We start from the raw sequence: 19,564 nt of genomic DNA on the forward strand, positions 1-19,564 counted from the left end.
TCAGACACAAGGTCATTGACTATAAGTGCTCGCTTATATCATAAAGTGAACACCTACCTTCTGATTAAAGGTTATATAAGCGCCCCGTATACATTCAGATATCGCTTCAAATTATTTATGTCACATGACCCAAAACCAACCAATCAGATGTCTGCATTCGTAAAATGGTGCCGAACCCTGTGGATTACAAGGACGTTATGTTCTGCATTTGACAATTTATATTTACGTTAAATTTGTGAAGCTACAATGCTACTAATTAATATAAATATTTCTGATTTTCTTTTCTATTTTAGGATGGACGAATATCAACTACATGTGCTACAAATCTGTCAACAAAACCGTTCCTTGGGATGTTGCACGAGATTATTGCAAAAGGTATAGTGATTACTTATCCTGCATATCTATACTATATTTCTCTTAGTCTGTTCATTCTATTTTTTTCTTGGAAACTACTGAGCGGATCTAATTAAAAAATTGGTATGGGCCGTTCTGATAAGGTGCAGCGAATTAAGTATTATGGTATGTGTTGCATTATGCACAGCAACGAAGTAAGTATTGCATTTGTGTTTTATTTTACTTCAGTCGAAGTTCTCAGATATCAAGGGGCCCACAACCAGGGGCTAACACTTGAAGTCTTTATGAGATACACAGATATTCGAATGTTCCATTCAAGGTCTTTTATCTCTCAAGCACTGAGTTAGTAAAGAATTAAGAACATAATTTCCTCTCCCCAATTAACCATTTTATATGTTGTAGTATATCTTTCATGTTGGTCTCTTGGTCTTACTGGATTCCAGGACAAGTATTAATCTAGTCTAGTGGAGTATCCAGCTTCGTGCTATTACTTGAGGTAATATCACTTGGAAAAGGTGCCCCATTCCTCGGAAAAGCTGTGGGGTAGCCGTAGTGAGGAGATCTTATTTGGGCTACGAATACTATGTGATTTTGAATATTTGGTCAGGGTTTACTTCTATGGAAAAAGTATCCTCATGCCAGATTTTTCTGACAAACCCCTGTACAGAGAGACCTTAGACACTCGAGGACAGTGTCTAGTAGGCATTCAAGTTCTCTCCCAAATATTATGGTATGTTTTATGATATGCACAGTAAAAGGTTAATAAGGATTCGTCACAACAGTACCACACATACTTTAAGTTTTATCAGAAACTACTGGGCTGATCTGGCTGGAATTTTTGCATTGGCCTTTGTGATGATAATGTGCAGCAAACTAAATATTATGGTATCCGTTCGATGCATAGTTGAAAATTAATAGGGGTTAGCATTTAATGTAAAATTGAGCACAAATTTAACCATATTGAACAATCAATTAGGCATAAACTACTCATTCTAAGTCCACGAGCTATAACTTTTGTTTGTGTTTAGTAATATATATATATATATATATATATATATATATATATATATATATATATATATATATTTCAACGCACAAATATTCTTTTAAAAATAACTCTCTGTCAAACGAAACTACTCTATCCAACTATATTTGGCAACTAAAAAATAGCAATATTTCTTTCAAGTTGAAATGGCGAGTAATTGAATCTTGCAAACCATATAAACCAGGAGATAAATTCTGTGCACTATGTACAAAAGAGACCCTAAAAATTTTGAAATATGAAGATATAAAAAATGCAACAACCCTATTAAATTCAAGACAGGAACTAATCTTCACATGCAGTCATAAACGTTGGTTTAAATTTAATAAATATAAACCACCCTAAATCATTAAAAATTACTTATTAGTAAAAATAGATTACAATTTTTTTTATTATTCTGTAATAAATTAAGTTAGACTAATTATCCCCCTTTTATCATTTAATTAAAGAAAATATGACTAATTATCGCCCTTGCATTATTAAATTATACAAATAACATTAACATACATTTTCTTTCGAATTATAAACCGTGGCGTCTTTAAATCAAAAATATGCTAACGGAAATAAATTATTGCACGGGCGTTCTTCTAAAAATTTATCATTCCATAAGCTTAAAAGCTATAGCAAACATCTATATGAGTACTTTAACCATAGTTCCTGATTTCAAAAGGCGAAAAATTAAAAGGTAAATATTTGTACCTGTATTTTTATGTATATATCTGTATATCTATGTATATGTATATATGTGTCTATTTTTTCATATATATATGCATGTATATATTTGTGTATGTGTGTATGTATAATATAGTGCTTAAACCAAATCTCTATTTTAGTTCTATCTCTAACCCATATTAATTTTCTTATCAAGTTTAAATCCATACCTTTATTGTAATTTTTTCCAGATACATCTGTCTTACTTTTAATGCTAGGTTTATTTATGGTGTCTTTTATATTTAATAAAAACCCTTCACAATATTTGCTGACGAGGAAACCTTGTTTAATAAAAGACTATATATAATAATTATTGTCCGTAACTTGATGTCTACCACAATAAAAATACTGTTTTCCGAAACGATCGTACAGATAATTGATTTTGTTGTTGTTCCTTCTTATGAAACGGATTTTTAATTTAATTATAATTTAATTTTGAAATTATCAATCACATTACTAAATATTAAATTAGCTCTAGGATATTTACCTATCGAGCTTATTATATATCTAAATTACAACGAGCACTTTTTCTTTCCTGTATTTTAATTAAACTAGTAATTTCACTATTACATAAAAATACACTCTGCTCTTTAGACTATTGTTCTAATCTCCTTATATAAATATATATATATATATATATATATATATATATATATATAGTTATCCACATACAGTACTGTTTCGCTATATCACAGCTCATTAACTAACTCAAGCCAGGAAACTCAACCTCCCAAACAACAGTTGGCGCTTCTAACCGTTACGCTATTCGATTGCTGCTATGCGGTTAGTGAATTAACAATATTTGACATTGTCCAAACGCCTAAGCTCTATTTGTTTACACAAAGAGCATCGCTTAGTACGCTAACCGACAATTATATATCACTTCCCAATATGCTCAACCCAAGATAGGGAGCATCCATATAGTTAGAGGCAGAAAGAGAGCGAATTTTAAATCGACGTTTACCTTCCTGAAATAAAAGTAAGAATCATCCCTCTTGTATGACAAGTTTTTTTCTTTTCCTTTCAAAAAAATAAATAGTGGATCTTTGTCTTTTAATCTATTTTCTCAGAATTAAATAATATGCATTGTAATATGGGGAATAATTTAATAATAAATTATTTTAGCAATGTAATTTACAATGAATTTAATCTTGTGAATTTCGCTTTGTTTTTGATGGAATTTGTAATTTCTTGGTAGAATATATCATGGATTACAATAGAAAAATGCGAACATGAAAAAGAATATGGTTTAGCTTAAACATGGAAAAGTAAAGGACTAGTTGTAAAAACTGGACAAGTAAAGAACAAGATATCTAGTAAAAAATATAATAAATTTATAACTTAAAATATTGTAGCATTAAGAATTGATTATATAATGTTAGAAATTGAATTTTAAAAAAATTCTTAATGCTGCAATATTTTAAGTTATAAATTTATTATATTTTTTACTAGAACATCTTGTCTTTTTCTTTTCCAGTTTTAACAACTAGTCCTTTACTTTTCCATGTTTAAGCTTAATCAAATTACTCTTCATGCTCGCATTTCTCTATTGTAATCCATGTTTTTTTCCAGGATTCCAGGATAAATTCACTTGTTCTTTGTTTAATTTCAGTCTTGTTGTTTCGCCCCCATAAACACATATGCAATAACAATGTACGGCACTCGTCTGCTTTCAATAAAATCCTCCAATTATCTCCCTTTCATCCTTTCATTCTCTCTGTTTCACTTGTTACTTCTCTTTTCGAATTAGCAGCAACAGTAGTCACTGAAGCGACGTGGTTGCTATGAAAATCAGTCATAAAATGCGTCGCTCACCTTTTTACATATTTTTACGATTTTGGACACCAGAAAATTCATCATAACTTTTGTTTTACTGAACTAAAATTGAAAATGTTGTTTCACAATATAGCTGAGAATGTGATCTACAAAGTGTAATGATTGTTTGAAATTTGGTCAAAAAATGAGTGAGCGGCGAAGCTTTAAAGCAGTTCTAAATGACTAAAAACTGCCACTTAATTGAATTTTGTAACTTCTATCTATATTTTTATAAAGTAATAGGGTTCGTGTGTTTCTGTCTGTGTGTACAGTTCTCCATCATCAATGAAATATAAAGGAGGTAAGAGGGTAGATCTCTCCTGGTAGAGAAACATTAGAACCCATTTTAGGATGTTTCTGTTATAGGAGACATAAGAATCTTTGCCTAATTTCTTTATATACTATTCTACAAACCACCCCCATATCGAATGACTTATGCTCATTTGCATATCACATTATATTAAATCTCTTTAACTAATTACCTCAACCTTATTACATATTGGAAATATTCTAATCATTTCAACTGTACTATTTACAAAATCTATTTAACATTTAATTATTTAATATATTTTCATTTAATTTTATATTCGATTTATTTCACTTTACGTATATTATCTGAAAGGTTTACTGTTTGTGCAATCGGAGATTTACGTCATTACATGTTGTCTGTAATAGATATTTTTCTTTTTATTGGATTTTTTTTCCACTTATTTTTATTATTAAATTTACCTTTTTAAAAAAATAACAATATGAAAATGTTTATAATTTTAACTTCTGGTGCTTACGCATTAACACTTTTGGTCGACCTAGACGAGAGGATCCAAAATGGCCGACCAGGACTGAGATATGACACGTGCCGTTGTTTCCTTAATAAATTATTTCAGTTAGAGCCGATGAATTGTCAGATATTTTTTTTTTTTTTACTTCGTTTTGTTTTGGTAAGGTTTCATTATTATTTAACATTTATTTGTGTGTAAGTTGCTATTTATTAGTATAAGCTCGAGCCGTTGTTTCCTTAATAAATTATTTCAGCTAGAGCCGATGAATTGTGTGTAAGTTGCTATTTATTAGTATAAGCTCGAGCCGTTGTTTCCTTAATAAATTATTTCAGCTAGAGCCGATGAATTGTCAGATAATTTTTTTTTTTCCTAACTGAAATAATTTATTAAGGAAACAACGGCACGTGTCATATCTCAGTCCTGGTCGGCCATTTTGGATCCTCTCGTCTAGGTCGACCACACTTTTTTTAAACCTATTTTCAAAAATAAACAATAATTTTTATTTATTTTAAGCATAACTTTATTAATACATTTTTTTTATCTAAACTTGAAATTTCACAATATTTATTTAAATTCCCACCCCCCTCCTCACACTATGAATGCCTTTCGAAATAATAACGTATTCTTTCCGCACGCTACCAAACCTACAGACATATCTACGTTTGCTCTATCAACTGCTGGATTTTAAGTTAATACAACATTAAAAAATTGAAATTAATATTAAAAAAGGTTTGTGAACAATATTTCTTTCAAAATTATTTTTTATATCACTGTTCTGTTTATATTCCTATAAATTTATATTGTGAAAATTTACCACTTACCAATAATATAGACAGTTCAGTTCCTTCGGTATTTGTGGTACCGTTCTGAAATATTAACGTTACTATTTTGAAAGCCATGAAGGCAAAGATGTTTTGTAACTTATTTTGTGCTTCCAACTAACAATTAAAAAAAAAATTATATCGTGAAACTTCAATTTTAGCTAAAAAAAATAATGTTTAAAATAAATAAAAATTGTTAACTCTTGAAAATAGTTTAAAGTTTCAAATAATTTTCATATTTTTTATTTAGATGATCTGCTTATTTACAAAATATCGTGAAACCTTAATTTAACCTAAAAAAATATTTAAAACATCATATTACAAGAATTACGCCCCCCCCCAATATTTTTTTTACAAGGTTTCGGAATAATCGCCGACAACGAATCTGATATTCAAACACTTCGCAACTGAATACTTTCGTAGATATTATTTTCCCAGTACAAAAGTTGGATAAAATTTTACTTTAATGCCCATATTACAGCTTGGTTCTTACAGTGCATAATTATCAATTTCTTCTACTGCTAAAACAATTTTTTGGTGAGGAAAGCTTTATGTTTTGGGATTGTATTGAAAATGTAATGGAAATTTCAATTTCGTTCCGTTTTAATCTTTTATATTTTACTTGCCAATATAATTGAAAGAATACAATTCAACTATCGTAATTTTATATAAATAAACAAAAACAAATATTTTAAAATAAAACTTTATTAAAAAAGAAATAATTTTATTTTTAAATGAAAAAAATCAATTTAGTAAAATAATTGTATTAAACATCCCAACCTCCCCATGTTAAGTATGACTTTCTAAATAAACACCCCCAGCCTTGTCAGCAAACCTGTAAACCTATAAAAGTTAACATTTCGAATGTGAACAGTGATTTTTCGATTTTGTTAGCGCTTGCCGCAATTAAACACAATTAAAACGGAACTAACTTTATTTCCATTCTATTTTTTAAACAACCCCCAAAACATAACGCTCTCTTCCAGTTATAGCCAATTTTTTTTTAATTAAATAAAACAGGTCAAAATAAACAGATAAGCGCATTTTCTTTTACATTTGTCTTACAACCAACGTTGTCATTTAACCAACTGCAGGATACCGTTACGTTTGTGGGGTTGTTTTGAAAATGGCACGGAGATTATAATTTCGTTCCAATTTAATCTTTCTGGTCGAGCCTATTTCGAAAGCCTGTCTTACCATAGATTTGAACTACAAATAATTTATTACATTTTGATTATTACTATCTTAAGACTTAAAGCTTATATTTATTTCATTTTTCTATTTATATATTGAATTAGTTATTTCCAGTCTTATTTAAACGTAGTGCTTTCTTTAAACCGGATGAACCTTTTATAAAAATATGAGTTTAACGTAAAGAACACGAACAAGGTTTTATTCAACTGAATTTCTTCCAGTTTACTAACAAAATATATAAATTTAAAAGAGATATAAATAATAAAATAAAAAGGTTATGTAATTTAAAAGAAATACACGTACTCACAAAAGCAGAATTGTTTTTACACATTTTTTTCTTTAAAACCATAACAATGAGACTAACAATTACCTAGATCTTAGTAATTATTTGTTTTAATAGAACTGTTTTAATTGTACTGTTTACATATATTAGTTAACCTAAGTTGGTATTACATTTATTTTACATTTACTTTTTTTTTTAATTATTACTTTTAGACTGTGACGTTTACACCCGGAAGTAATGAGTCACAAGTAGGTCGCTTTTATTCATTTTTGCTACAATATAATTGTTTATAATTGTACTATTCAGAAATATTATTTATAGTTCGTCCATTTCAGTTAGTATACATTTCCTTTACGCTTAATTAATTTACAATCATTAATATCGTTAAACAATTCCATTTAAAACCGAAATTATGCCACCCAAACGAAGTAGAAACGAAAGTGAGGAAGAAAGAATGGAAAGATTGGAAGCTAATAGACTAAGAGTTGCTGCAATTCGCTCCAATGAAAACAATTCAGATAGAGAAAGACGTCTAGAACTTAACAGGATACGTCAAAGAGAAAGGAGAGCAAGACTGTCAGATTTGGAAAGAGAAACCCAACGTGAAGCTGACAGAACTAGACATGCTGTAAGGCGGTTAAATTCATCACAAGATGAAATTCAAGAAAGGCAAAGATATGCACTGGAAAGAGAAGCAATATTACGATCGAATGAATTATATGAGGTAAGTAGACGTACACAAGGTCAGTTGAGAGTGGCTCAACGACATCAGAATGAATCGGAAACCCAACGAAGCTTTCGCCTATACCAAGGGCAACAACGAGAGGCTGCATGGAGAGAGAGTATGACTTTGCCCCAGCAATTGACAGAAAACGAGGCAGCTAGACAACGAATGACTGCTTTGAGACACCATGAAATAGAACACTGCAATAGAAAAGGATTGCTCTACAACAAAAATGACTCTCTCACTACAGCTGATATAGGAAAAATGGACAAAGTATGTCAACATTGCTCAGCTGTAAAATTTAAAGGAGAAACCCCTGGTTGTTGTTGTTCTTCTGGCAAAGTTGTGCTTGATAGCTTTCCACCACTGCCTCAGTTGCTTCAAGATTTGCTCTCCGGCAATGGTCCCATCTCTAAAGATTTTCTGCAAAATCTACGCAGTTATAACAATTGTTTTGCAATGACATCATTTGGTCACAAAATTGCGGCAGTACATGGGTGGAATCCTTCTTTTAGAATTCGAGGCCAGGTTTGCCACCAGATTGGGAGTCTTTTACCACCTGAAGATGAAACAGCAAAGTTTATTCAAGTCTACTTCTTGGATAGTCTGGAAGAGGAACTACATAATCGGGGACGTGACAGTAGACTCAATAGAGACATTCTCCGAAGTCTGACTGAATTTTTACATGAGAACAACAGCTTCATTTGTCAGCTGAAAACAACAAAGGAGAGGATTGAAGAAGAACACTTGGTAGAACATAAAGTTGTCATAAGGGAAGACCGAAGGCCGCAAGAAGAGCATCCACGGCGATTCAATGCTCCAACAACAACGTATGAGATTGGAATATTAATGGAGAATGAACCAACAGCTAACCGGGATATTGTCTTGCGTTTTAGAAATGATACATTAAAACGGATCTCCGAACTACATCCCCTCTACGATACTTTAATGTACCCGTTAATGTACCCCTATGGTTCTCCATCTTACAACATCTACATGGAGGCATCCAATGGGCGAAAAGTTACCCAACAACAATTTTATTCGTACCATTTAATGACTCGGCCTGGAAACTATTTTCTCTGGTACCGAAGGCTATTTCAACAAGTTACTTATAATCTTGAAGAACTTTCCCTACAAGCAGAAAATATGCAAGAAAAACTGACCGATTCTCAAAGAGAAGTTTACAATTCATTCATGGCAATGTTGGAAGCACAAGGTGAAATGAACAAAAACATGATGTTTCTTGATGCTCCAGGTGGTACGGGCAAGACTTTTGTAATCAATTTGATCCTTGCAAAGATTAGATCCATGAGAAAGATTGTGCTTGCAACAGCATCCAGTGGCATTGCTGCTACTCTACTACAAGGTGGCCGCACTCTTCACAGCACTTTTAAAGTACCCTTGGATACTCATCGAATGGATCAGCCAGTTTGCAAAATTACTGGTAACTCAGCCATGGCAAATGTAATTAGAGACACCTCTGCAATCATTGTAGACGAAGCCCCAATGACGCACAAGAGTGCTTATGAAGCAATTGACCGAACACTGCAAGACATCACAGGAAACAAGAATCCCATGGGTGGCATTCCAACCTTATTTTGCGGTGATTTCCGTCAAATCCTCCCAGTGGTTAAAAATGGCACAAGGGCTAACATTGTCAATGCAAGTTTGAAACAATCCTATCTCTGGAGGCACGTTATAGTGAAGAGACTGACTACTAATATGAGAGCCTATATCTCTGATAACACAGCTGCAGCAGACTTCTCAAAATTGCTTCTCCAAATCGGTAATGGTCAGTTTCCTATCACTTCTTCACCTGACACAATTAAGATTCCAACTGCGCTTGGTAAATGTGTCGGTAATCAGAAGCAACTGAAAGACAAAGTGTACCCAGACCTGCAAAACAATGGAAAATCACCGCATTGGCTTGCTGAGAGGGCTATTATTTCGCCATTAAACAGCAATGTGAATCATTTGAACAATTCAATAATGGATGAATTTCCAGGAGACACAAAGCAATACAAGTCAGTTGATTCGGCTACTAATGAATATGAAGCTGTTCACTACCCTGTGGAGTTTTTAAACTCTTTGGAGATATCTGGAATGCCTCCACACATTTTAAACCTCAAAATTGGATCGCCAATCATGATTCTTCGATCCTTGGAACCGCCAAAAACAACAAACGGAACCAGATGTGTTATCACCAGATTGCACACCAATGTACTTGAGGCCACCATTTCCTGTGGTCCCTACAAAGGCGAAACCGTTCTACTGCCAAGGATCCCCTTAGTTCCATCGGACTCAGAACTTTCATTTAAATTCCGGAGACTCCAATTTCCTGTGAAGGTGTGTTTTGCAATGAGCATAAACAAAAGTCAAGGTCAGACATTTAACACCATTGGCGTAGACTTGACATCAGACTGCTTCAGTCACGGTATGTTCTACGTCTCCATCAGCCGGACAGGAAGTTCAGAAAAACTCTACATTCTGGCTCCAAATCAAAGCAGCAGAAATGTAGTTTACCCTGAGGCTCTTCAGTGAAAAGTTCGAGAAATGGATATGAGGAAAAACTGACATGATCTGATTGTGGTAAGTTGTTAGTATTGAATGTGCAAGATAAACTTTAAGCAAGAGTTGAAAATTACTTCAATGAAAAATTTACTATGTAACATCAAGTAACCTTCCTTTTTGATGAAAATGTTTTGTGAAGTTCCTGATTGAATTTCAGTCACTACAAGAGGTAGTTAAAATGTTAATCACCTTATGCAATCGTTGCTCTTACAACATCAACTTACTGGAAAGGTGCCCACAGATTTTGGTACCCGAGTGCGCAACAAAGCTCCGTGCGAAGCACGGGTATCTTTGCTAGTATATTTATAAAGTAATAGGGTTCGTGTGTTTCTGTCTGTGTGTACAGCTCTCCATCATCAATGAAATATAAAGGAGGTAAGAGGGTAGATCTCTCCTGGTAGAGAAACATTAGAACCCATTTTAGGATGTTTCTGTTATAGGAGACATAAGAATCTATGCCTAATTTCTTTATATACTAGTCTACAAACCACCCCCATATCGAATGACTTATGCTCATTTGCATATCACATTATATTAAATCTCTTTAACTAATTACCTCGACCTTATTACATATTGGAAATATTCTAATCATTTCAACTGTACTATTTACAAAATCTATTTAACATTTAATTATTTAATATATTTTCATTTAATTTTATATTCGATTTATTTCACTTTACGTATATTATCAAAACAATTCATTGGCGAGCAAAGCTTTATGTTTTGGGATTGTATTGAAAATGTAATGGAAATTTCAATTTCGTTCCGTTTTAATCTTTTATATTTTACTTGCCAATATAATTGAAAGAATACAATTCAACTATCGTAATTTTATATAAATAAACAAAAACAAATATTTTAAATTAAAACTTTATTAAAAAATAAATAATTTTATTTTTAAATGAAAAAAATCAATTTAGTAAAATAATTGTATTAAACACCCCCAGCCTTGTCAGCAAACCTGTAAACCTATAAAAGTTAACATTTCGAATGTAAACAGTGATTTTTCGATTTTGTTAGCGCTTGCCGCAATTAAACACAATTAAAACGGAACTAACTTTATTTCCATTCTATTTTTTAAACAACCCCCAAAACATAACGCTCTCTTCCAGTTATAGCCAATTTTTTTTTAATTAAATAAAACAGGTCAAAATAAACAGATAAGCGCATTTTCTTTTACATTTTTCTTACAACCATTGTAATTTAACCAACTGCAGGATACCGTTACTTTTGTGGGGTTGTTTTGAAAATGGCACGGAGATTATAATTTCGTTCCAATTTAATCTTTCTGGTCGAGCCTATTTCGAAAGCCTGTCTTATCATAGATTTGAACTACAAATAATTTATTACATTTTGATTATTACTATCTTAAGACTTAAAGCTTATATTTATTTCATTTTTCTATTTATATATTGAATTAGTTATTTCCAGTCTTATTTAAACTTAGTGCTTTCTTTAAACCGGATGAACCTTTTATAAAAATATGAGTTTAACGTAAAGAACACGAACAAGGTTTTATTCAACTGAATTTCTTCCAGTTTACTAACAAAATATATAAATTTAAAAGAGATATAAATAATAAAATAAAAAGGTTATGTAATTTAAAAGAAATACACGTACTCACAAAAGCAGAACTTTTTTTACACATTTTTTTCTTTAAAACCATAACAATGAGACTAACAATTACCTAGATCTTAGTAATTATTTGTTTTAATAGAACTGTTTTAATTGTACTGTTTACTTAGTTAACCTAAGTTGGTATTACATTTATTTTACATTTACTTTTTTTTTTTAATTATTACTTTTAGACTGTGACGTTTACACCCGGAAGTAATGAGTCACACGTAGGTCGCTTTTATTCATTCCTTTTGGTCAAGATCAAAGTGTAGTATCTGTTCTTCAGATGCTGCACTTCATTTTCTTGTTCTCTTTCGGTGGAGGAGAAATCCTTCACGACTGAGACAATTTTTATTTTTGTACCTTTTCTCCACGTTAAAAAACGACCCTGGTGTCTAACTCTGTCCCGTGGGGAGGCATAGTAAATAGGTACAATATAATTCTTTATAATTGTACTATTCAGAAATATTATTTATAGTTCGTCCATTTCAGTTAGTATACATTACCTTTACGCTTAATTAATTTACAATCATTAATATCGTTAAACAATTCCGTTTAAAACCGAAATTATGCCACCCAAACGAAGTAGAAACGAAAGTGAGGAAGAAAGAATGGAAAGATTGGAAGCTAATAGACTAAGAGTTGCTGCAATTCGCTCCAATGAAAACAATTCAGATAGAGAAAGACGTCTAGAACTTAACAGGATACGTCAAAGAGAAAGGAGAGCAAGACTGTCAGATTTGGAAAGAGAAACCCAACGTGAAGCTGACAGAACTAGACATGCTGTAAGGCGGTTAAATTCATCACAAGATGAAATTCAAGAAAGGCAAAGATATGCACTGGAAAGAGAAGCAATATTACGATCGAATGAATTATATGAGGTAAGTAGACGTACACAAGGTCAGTTGAGAGTGGCTCAACGACATCAGAATGAATCGGAAACCCAACGAAGCTTTCGCCTATACCAAGGGCAACAACGAGAGGCTGCATGGAGAGAGAGTATGACTTTGCCCCAGCAATTGACAGAAAACGAGGCAGCTAGACAACGAATGACTGCTTTGAGACACCATGAAATAGAACACTGCAATAGAAAAGGATTGCTCTACAACAAAAATGACTCTCTCACTACAGCTGATATAGGAAAAATGGACAAAGTATGTCAACATTGCTCAGCTGTAAAATTTAAAGGAGAAACCCCTGGTTGTTGTTCTTCTGGCAAAGTTGTGCTTGATAGCTTTCCACCACTGCCTCAGTTGCTTCAAGATTTGCTCTCCGGCAATGGTCCCATCTCTAAAGATTTTCTGCAAAATCTACGCAGTTATAACAATTGTTTTGCAATGACATCATTTGGTCACAAAATTGCGGCAGTACATGGGTGGAATCCTTCTTTTAGAATTCGAGGCCAGGTTTGCCACCAGATTGGGAGTCTTTTACCACCTGAAGATGAAACAGCAAAGTTTATTCAAGTCTACTTCTTGGATAGTCTGGAAGAGGAACTACATAATCGGGGACGTGACAGTAGACTCAATAGAGACATTCTCCAAAGTCTGACTGAATTTTTACATGAGAACAACAGCTTCGTTTGTCAGCTGAAAACAACAAAGGAGAGGATTGAAGAAGAACACTTGGTAGAACATAAAGTTGTCATAAGGGAAGACCGAAGGCCGCAAGAAGAGCATCCACGGCGATTCAATGCTCCAACAACAATGTATGAGATTGGAATATTAATGGAGAATGAACCAACAGCTAACCGGGATATTGTCTTGCATTTTAGAAATGATACATTAAAACGGATCTCCGAACTACATCCCCTCTACGATACTTTAATGTACCCGTTAATGTACCCCTATGGTTCTCCATCTTACAACATCTACATGAAGGCATCCAATGGGCGAAAAGTTACCCAACAGCAATTTTATTCGTACCATTTAATGACTCGGCCTGGAAACTATTTTCTCTGGTACCGAAGGCTATTTCAACAATGGCTGGTGGATGTGTACTGCAAGATTGAAACAGAACGTTTACAGTTCCTGAGGCGTGAGCAACAGACCCTGAGAGCTGACAATTATAGCAACTTGAGAGATTCAATTCTTAGGGAGGATGGGAATCCAGAACAGTTTGGTCAACGAGTTGTACTTCCGGCAACTTATACAGGAAGCCCTCGATACATGTTTGAGCGTCAAAGTGATGCCATGGCATATGTTCGGCGAATGGGCCGAGCCGACCTCTTCATCACGTTCACAACAAATCCAAAGTGGACAGAAATTACAGAAAATTGTCTTCAAGGGCAAGACCCTCAGGATCGTCCAGATATTGTTGCCAGGGTTTTCAGGCAGAAGCTAAAAAAGTTACTTGAATTTATTAAAAAGGGAGGATTTGGCAGGTTGAGGGCTTTCCTGTACAGTATTGAATATCAAAAAAGAGGACTGCCGCATGCACACATCCTCACCTGGCAGGCCCCAGAGGACAAACTTCTACCAGAAAAAATGGATCTCTGCATATCTGCAGAGATCCCTGACAAAGAGGAAGATCCTGATCTTCATGCTAAAGTGATGGCACATATGGTGCATGGACCTTGTGGACCATTTAATCCAAATTGTCCATGTATGATTGACAACAAATGTTCCAAAAAATACCCAAAAGAATTTCTTCAGTGTACCAAGCAAGGCCAAGACTCTTACCCCAAGTACAGGCGAAGAAAACCAGAAGATGGAGGCCAGACTGGTACAATAAGGATGAAGAGAAATGGTCGGTATGTTAATCAAGAAATAACAAACCAGTGGATTGTTCCGTACAACAAGGTCCTCCTTCAGCAGTTCAACGCTCACATTAACGTAGAAATTTGCAGCTCGATCCAAAGCATCAAATATGTCCTCAAATACGTGAATAAAGGATGTGATCAAGCAGTGTTTGAACTACAAAGAACTGATGGAGCAGCTAACCAACAAGGCCAAGTACAAAGTCACATTGTGGATGAGATCCAGCAGTTCCAGAATGCAAGGTATGTCGGCAGTTCAGAGGCGGCCTGGAGGATATTGGAACATCCCATCCATGAACATTTCTCCCCAATTGTACAACTTTCTGTTCATCTTGAAAATGGGCAGCATGTCATGTTCTCAGCTGATACTGCTCTGGAACGAGCCCAAGGTCCACCGCCTGCCACAACTTTGACAGCATTTTTTCAACTCTGCCATGAGGATGACTTTGCAAGGGGTCTCAAATACGTAGAAGTCCCTGAGTTTTACACTTGGAACAAATCGACAAAGAAATGGATGAGAAGAATGCGTGGGGTACAAGTTGAAGGTACTGAAAATGATGATGTATGGAAGGCACCATGCATTGGGAGAATCTACACGATTAGTCCAAAAGCAGGGGAGTGTTATTTCTTACGCCTGTTGCTCAATGAGGTTGCTGGTCCAACTTCATTTCAAAATTTGCGAGCATACAATGGTCAGGTGTTTGAAACATACAGAGCAGCGTGCCTTGCTCAAGGCCTTCTAGAAAATGACCATCACTTGCATCAAGCAGTAGGAGAGGCAAGTGCCACTCAATCACCTTCAAATTTGCGAAGCCTATTTGTGATAATTTTAACAGCCTGTGAGCCAAGAAATCCTCTTGAGATCCGGATGGCTTTTCGTGATGTAATATCTGAAGACATTCTTCACAGATACAGGCAAGAAGTTAACAATCCAGAAGCAGATTTTAATGAGGACATCTACAATAAAACTCTTTGTCTAATTGAAGAAAAAGTTCTCCTTATGTGCGGTCAACCATTGGCAAGCTATGGATTACCTGCACCAACGCAAGGGAGAGATGAAAGACTCGCGAGAGAGTATCAACGTGAAGTTACTTATAATCTTGAAGAACTTTCCCTACAAGCAGAAAATATGCAAGAAAAACTGACCGATTCTCAAAGAGAAGTTTACAATTCATTCATGGCAATGTTGGAAGCACAAGGTGAAATGAACAAAAACATGATGTTTCTTGATGCTCCAGGTGGTACGGGCAAGACTTTTGTAATCAATTTGATCCTTGCAAAGATTAGATCCATGAGAAAGATTGTGCTTGCAACAGCATCCAGTGGCATTGCTGCTACTCTACTACAAGGTGGCCGCACTCTTCACAGCACTTTTAAAGTACCCTTGGATACTCATCAAATGGATCAGCCAGTTTACAAAATTACTGGTAACTCAGCCTTGGCAAATGTAATTAGAGACACCTCTGCAATCATTGTAGACGAAGCCCCAATGACGCACAAGAGTGCTTATGAAGCAATTGACCGAACACTGCAAGACATCACAGGAAACAAGAATCCCATGGGTGGCATTCCAACCTTATTTTGCGGTGATTTCCGTCAAATCCTCCCAGTGGTTAAAAATGGCACAAGGGCTAACATTGTCAATGCAAGTTTGAAACAATCCTATCTCTGGAGGCACGTTATAGTGAAGAGACTGACTACTAATATGAGAGCCTATATCTCTGATAACACAGCTGCAGCAGACTTCTCAAAATTGCTTCTCCAAATCGGTAATGGTCAGTTTCCTATCACTTCTTCACCTGACACAATTAAGATTCCAACTGCGCTTGGTAAATGTGTCGGTAATCAGAAGCAACTGAAAGACAAAGTGTACCCAGACCTGCAAAACAATTGAAAATCACCGGATTGGCTTGCTGAGAGGGCTATTATTTCGCCATAAAACAGCAATGTGAATCATTTGAACAATTCAATAATGGATGAATTTCCAGGAGACACAAAGCAATACAAGTCAGTTGATTCGGCTACTAATGAATATGAAGCTGTTCACTACCCTGTGGAGTTTTTAAACTCTTTGGAGATATCTGGAATGCCTCCACACATTTTAAATCTCAAAATTGGATCGCCAATCATGATTCTTCGATCCTTGGAACCGCCAAAAACAACAAACGGAACCAGATGTGTTATCACCAGATTGCACACCAATGTACTTGAGGCCACCATTTCCTGTGGTCCCTACAAAGGCGAAACCGTTCTACTGCCAAGGATCCCCTTAGTTCCATCGGACTCAGAACTTCCATTTAAATTCCGGAGACTCCAATTTCCTGTGAAGGTGTGTTTTGCAATGAGCATAAACAAAAGTCAAGGTCAGACATTTAACACCATTGGCGTAGACTTGACATCAGACTGCTTCAGTCACGGTATGTTCTACGTCTCCATCAGCCGGACAGGAAGTTCAGAAAAACTCTACATTCTGGCTCCAAATCAAAGCAGCAGAAATGTAGTTTACCCTGAGGCTCTTCAGTGAAAAGTTCGAGAAATGGATATGAGGAAAAACTGACATGATCTGATTGTAGTAAGTTTTTAGTATTGAATGTGCAAGATAAAATTTAAGCAAGAGTTGAAAATTACTTCAATGAAAAATTTACTATGTAACATCAAGTAACCTTCCTTTTTGATGAAAATGTTTTGTGAAGTTCCTGATTGAATTTCAGTCACTACAAGAGGTAGTTAAAATGTTAATCACCTTATGCAATCGTTGCTCTTACAACATCAACTTACTGGAAAGGTGCCCACAGATTTTGGTACCCGAGTGCGCAACAAAGCTCCGTGCGAAGCACGGGTATCTTTGCTAGTAACCATATATTCAAACACGATACTGTTTGAATATATGGTTCAGTTACAAAATTCAATTTAACATTATATAATCAATTCTTAATGCTGCAAACATGTGTGAATGATAGAATTGTTAGACTAGTTGCTATTGGTTCTATCTAAGTTTGTAACGATACTTTTTGTTGTTTCATCTACCAGGGAATTTGCTGTTAATTAAGACCTGTTTAATGTTTTTTATGATTCGTTGAGGAATATTTTCCTGGTTGAGTCCAATTTAGCCTGGTTTATTAGATTTTCATTTGTTGTGATTATATGGCAGTATGGATCTTCCGTTCAGTAGTTCAACACATAAGAATTAATGGAGGTATTATTTTTATATAGATAGATAATGAGTTCATCGCTGTTGGTCAGTAAGTACGTCTAGAAATGTGTTATTAATATTTATTTTATAGGTGGACATGCACACAGAGTTTGTTTAAAAAGGGGTTTTGCAATCCATTTATTTCATTATTGTTGTTCGCTGAAATAAAGGTATTGTAGATGAGCGATATTTTGGTTGTGAGATTTCAATCCCGCTGGCGAGAACCAACGAGAGTTCTTACCTACAAAGAGAGAGAGAGAGAGAGACATAACTCACTACAGACTCGTTTGTCATGAAGACTTGCAAACATACTCTCGATCCTACAACCCACAAGCGACACACCCTGGACGGCTCGCAAAGCGACACAATGAACAAGTACAAACTTATAATATCGTTCACGTATCTGACGTAAATAGAGGGTGTAGCAATTGTATTAATTACTTGTTTTTCAATATTATACAAGTAAAAATTTCTGAACATTTGTACCAGGACGAACCTATGGACACGCTATCAATTTGACTATAAATGTTTCCCTTATGATTATAAAAGTGGACTTCTGCAGATTACAAACCCTTTCAGGTTTTGACGTTTCTGAATTTTTAACATATGGATTGGTTATTCGTATTATTTAGATTCATCGGACTACTGTTCTCACCTTGGGTGTGATTTTCACAACGTTTCGGTCGATGTAACCTCCGACCTTCTTCAAGTATGTCTTGTCGAACTCTGGAATGTTTATGTAAAACTCGGGAATTTCGACGGAATTTCGAGCAGAACCCTTTATTTACTTCACGAGGGTAACAGCCAGCCATGACTGGATAGAGGTTCTAAGTTATTCGCAATTGTATTTTTCGGTCGCCTACACTGAGGATTGAACCTTCAACCTTCAGGAGAATATAATTTCTTATAATTGATTTTTCCAAGTACTCTAACCACTGCGCCACGAGTCCTTGATAGGATATGTTATTGCATATGTTAATAAATATGACGTCGATTGTTTCATAAACTGTGACATTGGGGAATAAACTTTGATATCCAGTTAAGCAATAATTTTATTATTTACTTTTTTGGCTTGAAGAATTTATACGAGGTTTTTGGGTAATAGATTTTACTCTATATTCACTTGGTAAATACGGAGTTATAAGTTTGTTGATTATGTTAGTTGATTTATTATTTTATTTGCAAATTGCGAAATTATGAGATGGAGTGATTGGGTATTGAGTTTTTACATTGCATATAAGTATCCGGTTTTATATTACCCACTATTTTGGGTAGTTTATGGGGTTTTAAATTACGATATCAGTATCTGGGTTTTGGTAGCTTACGCTGTAATGAGTTTAGTTATCTGAGCTTTGAGTTGATTAATTTGTTTTAACTTTTTGAAATTTAAAGTTGTTGATAATTTTGTTAACCATTTCGACTTTTTAAATACCACATGCTGATGACATGCATTTTTAAATATTACAGTTTAAGGATATGTATTTTTGAATGCCACATGTTGATGACATGTATTTTTGAATACTACATATTGATGGCATGTAGTTTTGAATACTACATATTGATGGCATGTAGTTTTGAATACCACATGTTGATGTATTTTAAAATATTACAGTTTAATGAAATGTATTTTTGAATACCACATGTTAACGACATGTATTTTTGAATACCACATGTTGATGTATTTTAAAATATTACAGTTTAA

At 34.4% G+C, this 19,564-nt stretch overlaps 1 protein-coding gene across 3 annotated transcripts in view; it reads left to right on the top strand.

The window, feature by feature from the left end:
* The window catches only part of LOC145297770 (uncharacterized), a 576,130-nt gene that overhangs the window by 140,412 nt on the left and 416,154 nt on the right, over positions 1 to 19,564 (top strand). For all 3 annotated transcript variants that reach the window (XM_080144014.1, XM_080144016.1, XM_080144015.1), the window contains exon 3: positions 294 to 375. In XM_080144014.1, coding sequence (XP_080000140.1) covers positions 294 to 375 — 82 coding nt within the window. The remainder of the gene's footprint in view (positions 1 to 293; positions 376 to 19,564) is intronic.

Source organism: Euprymna scolopes, chromosome 18, assembly GCF_053919585.1.
Source record: "Euprymna scolopes isolate OS-2025 chromosome 18, ASM5391958v1, whole genome shotgun sequence".
In the NCBI taxonomy this organism is placed as follows: domain Eukaryota; kingdom Metazoa; phylum Mollusca; class Cephalopoda; order Sepiida; family Sepiolidae; genus Euprymna; species Euprymna scolopes.